This window comes from Urtica dioica, chromosome 11, assembly GCF_054948205.1.
Source record: "Urtica dioica subsp. dioica isolate 48M chromosome 11, U.dioica_male_clone48M_v1_H2, whole genome shotgun sequence".
In the NCBI taxonomy this organism is placed as follows: Eukaryota; Viridiplantae; Streptophyta; class Magnoliopsida; order Rosales; family Urticaceae; genus Urtica; species Urtica dioica.
The window spans coordinates 5,661,985-5,668,196 of NC_142766.1; the positions used below are offsets into that span (position 1 = coordinate 5,661,985).

The 6,212-nt window shown below is 38.6% G+C and overlaps 1 protein-coding gene across 1 annotated transcript; it reads left to right on the plus strand.

Moving 5' to 3' along the window:
- Positions 1-842: 842 nt before the first annotated feature.
- On the plus strand, positions 843-2,463 carry LOC149380844 (lectin/endochitinase 1-like). The gene is made up of 3 exons (XM_089630759.1): positions 843-1,624; positions 1,693-1,840; positions 1,926-2,463. Exons 1-3 carry the CDS (start codon positions 1,048-1,050, stop codon positions 2,278-2,280), a joined length of 1,080 nt encoding a protein of 359 aa, XP_089486885.1. The 5' UTR covers positions 843-1,047; the 3' UTR covers positions 2,281-2,463.
- The last annotated feature ends 3,749 nt before the right edge of the window (positions 2,464-6,212 follow it).

The window sequence follows — 6,212 nt, forward strand, 5'->3', positions numbered from 1 at the left end:
AAACGACTGTCTGTTGTTTCTTTTATTTTTTATTGGGTATTGAGCGAGCTGGGCGAGGAGTTGAGCGAGCAGCTGCGAGCTTCGAGTTGAGCGAGCTGCGAGTTGCGAGCTGCGAGTTTTGTTTTGTTTTAATTAAAACTAGTTGGTTGTTACCTTTACACGTGTTCCGTTCTTATTTGTTCCTTTATTGTTGGTTTTATTGGGATGTGTAATATATATGTAATCACGCCCAATGATTGGGTTAACTGAGTTTTTATGAAAAACGTCAAGTCATTGATGACTGATGTGAGGTTTATTGTCTCTTGCTTCGCCCTCTTTTTCTCTCCCAAGAACTCTGTTCCTTTTCCTTTGTTGATCGACATTCAGGTTGAATCCCAATTGATTCTTGAAGCCTTTCTCAGAGCTTCGATTGTAATAGTATTTGTTTGTTTCGCTACATTACTTCCGTTCGGTTTTCCGTCGGCACATCGGTTTTCCATTGAAAACGGCATTTCATTTGCCATTTTCCACTTTTTTCCTTTCGATTTTCTGTCGGCATGACGGTTTTCCGTAAATCAGGAGCCTCGAAACGGTAACGAAAACGCCATTTAAATCATTGAAGAAAAGAACTCTTTTATTTTCAATTATTCCAAACATAACCTATTAATTTATAATTAAGTTGCAACACAAAGATCAATAATAGGACAATCGGTATGCGTGAGAGAAATTGTGCGAAACATTGTCAAAGAAAGGGAAAAGTAGTGGTGTCATAATAAAGTTTGTAGAGTTACTTTTTTTTTTCTTCTGTAAACCTGATCACGCATTCCCATCTCAATGAAAGGGCGAATGGTACAAGTGACTACAAAATAGTTGATTCTGGCCCGCCCATTGCTACCCTCTCGTCGTGTCCTCTCGTATGTGACAATGACAGGACACGAAAAATATGAGTAGCCATAATTAATCTCTACTTATCACTGGCTATAAATAAAGAAACATGAAATTGGTTGCCTACACAACTGAAAACCCACAAAGAAGCAAGAGATATTAGAAGAACAGAGTGTGAAAGAAATGAAGCTCAGCCGTACTACTAGTGCTGTTTTGGTGATGCTGGCGTCGGCTTTGGTGGTCGGGGCGCAGGAGTGTGGAAGGCAAGCTGGTGGAGCCCGGTGCCCCAACAACCAGTGCTGCAGCCTCTGGGGCTACTGCGGAGACAACGCCGATTTCTGCGACAACAACTGCCTGTACGACTGCCCCTGGGACCAGGAGCGGTCCGACCACCGCTGCGGCAGCGATGTCGGGGACCCCCCCTGCGGCGACTACCGCTGCTGCAGCAATAGCGGATGGTGCGGCAGCGGCCACGGTTACTGCAGCGAGGACGTGTGCGACTACCAATGTGACAATCTCAACTCCGCCCCAGCCCGGCGCACCAACGCCACCGCCAAGTCTGTCAGAGAAGTTATCACCGAGTCGCTCTTTCAAGAAATGTTTCCCCTTCGGAAACAATGCCCCAGCCACGGGTTCTACAGCTACCACGCCTTCCTCGTCGCGGCCGAGTCCTTCCCGGCCTTCGCAACCACCGGCGATGTGGCGACGCGTAAGAGGGAGATCGCTGCCTTCCTCGCCCACGTCTCCCACGCCACTTCAGGTATTGATATTATATCAACGCTCCTCTTTCGCTGCTAATTAACAAGTACCCCTCTTGATTGATTGTAGAGAAAAGGTCGGACTTGGAAAACCCGTTCAGATGGGGGCTCTGCCATATCAACACCACTGCTTATGACACTAACTTTTGCACATCCACCCACTGGCCTTGTGCTGCCGGCAAGAAATACACCCCGCGTGGAGCCATCCAACTCGCTCAGTTACTATTTTATCTATTCCTCCCAGAGAATTGACTCTTTAAATAGTGTTATTTAAGACATTTATATCAATGCTTTGATTTTCAGCAACTTCAACTACGGCCCTGCTGGTCAAGCACTTGGCGTGGATCTGATAACGAAGCCCGAGTTGGTCGCGACAGACCCGATCGTGTCCTTCAAGACGGCCATCTGGTTGTGGATGACCAAACATGACAACAAGCCTTCGTGCCACGACGTTGTCCTCAACGCTGGCAAAATCTCAAACAATGGTGTCATCGGCGACATAATCAGCCGTGCTTTGGGACATGGGATAAGCGATGCATCAAGCGTCGGGTTCTACAAGAGGTTCTGCAATCTCATGGGAGTTAGCGACGGACATGACCTGAAGCTGTGGTTCGACAACACGCCTTCCTCGCACATCCAAATGCGTGTGGTGGCATAATCGGAGACATCTCTACTACTACCTAGTAGCTTTTTCTATTATCATTCTGTCAGACTAATGGGGGATACTCTTTAGAGTTCTCTCGTCTATGTGCTTGTCTGTGTTAACACTCTCTAGAGCTGTTGAGCACTATGTTAAATAATTTTGAATGAGTAGAATGAGCCACCTAATTTTATTTGCTAATATCCATGGTTTCTTCATGTGATTGCATTTTTAACGATTATGTAAAACAATTAAAGCTCTATCATAATAAGTTGATGCACAGGAAATCGAACTTTGGGGGTGCCAATTTTAAAATAAAACTACTTATATAAACACAATAAATTTCAAGCAATACATTCCTTAAATTTTTATTTATTTAAATATCTATGACAATACTATTAATCTTTTTACCATATAACCAATAGTTATAATTTTGAAGAGAATCTTACTAAAATAATATTTATAACACTATAAAAATGATTTAGAACAGAAGCACTAGCATATATTAAACTTACAAACTTGAATATTAAAAAGTTGCTTACAATATAAAAGTAGAATAACATATACAGAATATTATATATATATATATATATATATATATATATATATATATATATATTAATAATTAGAATTACTATTAATAACTTAAGAAATTGTCTATTAGTCTTCGCTTAAAAAAATTCAAACACAGTGTAAATAAGTTACAAATAGAACAAAATATTAGCCTTAAAAAAAAAAAGAACAACGTAACCAAAATAATATAAATGTTGATAATTTAACTTACAATTTGTAATTTTATTTATAAAAGTTGTTGTGTTTTATTGTGAATTTAAAGATTTTAGTGATGTTGATGATTGGTTTAATTGTCCTTGAACAATGAAAAGTTTTATTGAGTACAATTATTTTTATTGCATAAGATAAGCTTAGAAACTAAATTTGTCATTATAAATTGTGTTATCATGTGTGCATAGAGAGTTGGAGAATATATCTTTTATTTTTTATTTTTTTATAACTATATTGTATGGTTGATGCAAGGATAGAAATCCGTTATCGATATTGTATCGGGACTCGAATTTTGCTGGGTTATCGGGAGATACAAATAGTTTATTGGGGTATCCAATGAGGATAAGGACAAACCGTATCGATGTAGTTACTGTTACCAACGTGGTTTACTGACAAATACCGGATAATGGTATCCAGTGAACACATCATTATATAAAAAAAAGTGTTTTCATATATAGGATAAAAATGTAAATAGTATACAGTATCTTCATTACAATGCATTATGTTTTGCAATTCAACACACTCATTGGAGCAATCAACCCTCTATTATTTAATGCCCACGATCATGAGCTTAAAATTTCAAAATTTTCAAAAGTCGGCCTAAGATCATTAGCTGATTTTTTTTGAAATTTTAAGAAATAGCCCAATATTTTTGAAAAAAAAAATGACATGGTTTTTGGGATTTCGATAATCAATCTGGTTTTCAGCTAGTATCGACGGTTTTTTCGGTATCAAGCGATGTTATTCATACCCGTACCGGAAGTGCCAAAAACCGGTTTACTAACTGATTTTCTTCTAATTTTCCCGGTATTTCAATCCTTGGTTGGTGCCTTAGTAGTGGGCAGATCTGCTTTTTAATTTTATCAATGTATTTTTTTTTATAAAACTAGAATGGAGAGTGCACTATATTATTTTAAAGGAGATCGACACTATAGCCTTGTCACAGCTTGCCGCTGTCACAACCCGGTCCCGCTACATCCCAGCCACGAAACCCAAGCTATAATAGTCCTTAGTAACAGAAAAGTTGACAAAAAGTTTAAGGGAGATTGACACTAATATTATCAAATGGATGTCATTTACCCAAATATAGATCAAAATCCGAAATTTGACAAAACTAGTACTAGAGTTAGGCGAGAGAAATAATTATTTCTCCAACTACCGTTAATCAATATTTCATATTATTTTTTCCTTCTCTTTTTATTCCTTTTATTTTTTATTTTGGTTTCTCTCCTGCTTGGCTTATTCCCTCATGCACGTCCCTTTTCACTCCTCACGCACTTTTCATTCCGTCAGCTCGCCCAAATCCTTCACGACGCTTGCTAGAATCTGTTCATCTTCTTAGTTGATCATTGTCTCAGCGTGGGTCGGGGTTGGGCTCGTCTTCTTATTTTCTATGGAGCTTTGTGTTGTATTCTTCCTTGCTCAGGAGGTATGGGTCGGGATTCAAAAATTCCTCCAACATATTTGGATTAGTTCGTCGTCTTTTTAACAAATCAGAACTAGTTTAAGTGATTTCTTTCAAATTGAAAGTGGTTCCAATGCATTTATGAGTGATTACTTCGCCAAAAAAGGATATTTTGTTTGATTTCTACGATTGGTTTTCCAGGTGTCATGAACTGGATGTATTTTGATGTTAATAACCTTGTTTTAATAATTATATCTAATGTGACCAATCGTATACAGGGATGTCGGAAATATGTCTGTATGCCAAGTCCTATATCCGAGTCACGTGAATTGGATTTACCAAGTCCGGAGGCTTTCGTCAATCGTACTGTTGGGCTGGATGACACCAACATCCCAACCCAGAGGGCCTCTGCACCGATTATTTTGTCGATAGAGGCTTCACCACTGATTCAACACCAGGTAGATACCCCTATTCTGCAACAGCCGCCCACTCGATCCCAAGTAAAAGAGAAGGTACCGAGCCAAGACAATGTTGGGTGTTCGTGTACGGCTGCATAATCAGGTACATGTGTCGATACTGACGTGCTGGACATTTTATCTCTGATAAGTTTGAAAAAAAGGATTATATGCAAACAAAGCGGCTTTTTTGAAGCATTTGCGGATGAATGCAATTAATAATCATTATCATTTCAAAATGAAGAACTCATCACCGCTCAAACTTCATGTCATTTGTGCGGGTCAAAATTGCTCATGTCGATAATTTCAAACAGATTTATTTGTATGTGCCCATACTATTATGGCTTGTCGCGTACACAACTTACCTGTTGAGAGCTACTGTGCAGAGTACTACACGACCGAGTGTTGGAAATTGGCTATTCATGGGTTATTCATCCTCAAGGATCTGAATCATCATGGACATTTCCCAACGAAATCAAATAGATCAAAGTAAATCCGTCTAACTTCCTAGGTCGTCCGATAGGTAGAGCTAGGAAGAGAAGGATTCCCTCTCTAGGAGAATCTGATGCCCTACTTCGCAAATGTAAACAACAATAGAGCTACGTGCCGCAACCCAATTCCACATAAATGAGAGCTCCATGGATGGGTCATTGGTTTAGTTTGTAATTTGACACTGATCTCTATTTTAGTTTTCTTGTGTTCTTTTTAATGTTTAGAACTCCCTTTGTGTTTTAGTATGCATTTCATTTTCAATGTTTAGAACTTTATTGGTGCTGTTGGGTTTATTGATAAGACAAATTTTAGAATTTTTGACATTGTTGTTATATTTAAGTAGTTTCGTGATGTCTTTGGCTGATAAAAAAAGCAAGAATAATCACTATATTCCGTGACACATCTGGTATGAAATAACTGCATTCCGTGACAGATCATGTGATTTCGTGACATATCTATCACATATGTTATCAGTTAAAAAACCAAACAGTTATACACACATACAAAACATTCAAAATGAAATCAAGTGGTTTCCGCTTCGCATACATAGAAATGTTTTTCGTGACACACACACACACATACATACAATCATACACACATTCATTTAAGTAGCATCTTGATTGGCCTTTCCGCATGTGTGTATTTTAAGTGCTCCGTGTCGATATAGAGCGGTGGTCATCTTGTTTCAAATCTGACAATAGAAGGCCGTGTGCCAAGAACTTGGCAGTCTTGATAAAAATATGCCACAATCACTTTTGCGAAGAAAAAAAACATGTGTAAATTAACATATGTCATTAAGATAGTGAGATTAACAA

Bases quoted from the DNA above. Each gene is read 5' to 3' on its own strand.
- LOC149380844 (XM_089630759.1), top strand. From the start codon at position 1,048: ATGAAGCTCAGCCGTACTACTAGTGCTGTTTTGGTGATGCTGGCGTCG. The intron at 1,625-1,692 runs GTATTGATATTA...GATTGATTGTAG, and splicing joins CGTCTCCCACGCCACTTCAG to AGAAAAGGTCGGACTTGGAA. The intron at 1,841-1,925 runs GTTACTATTTTA...TTTGATTTTCAG, and splicing joins GGAGCCATCCAACTCGCTCA to CAACTTCAACTACGGCCCTG.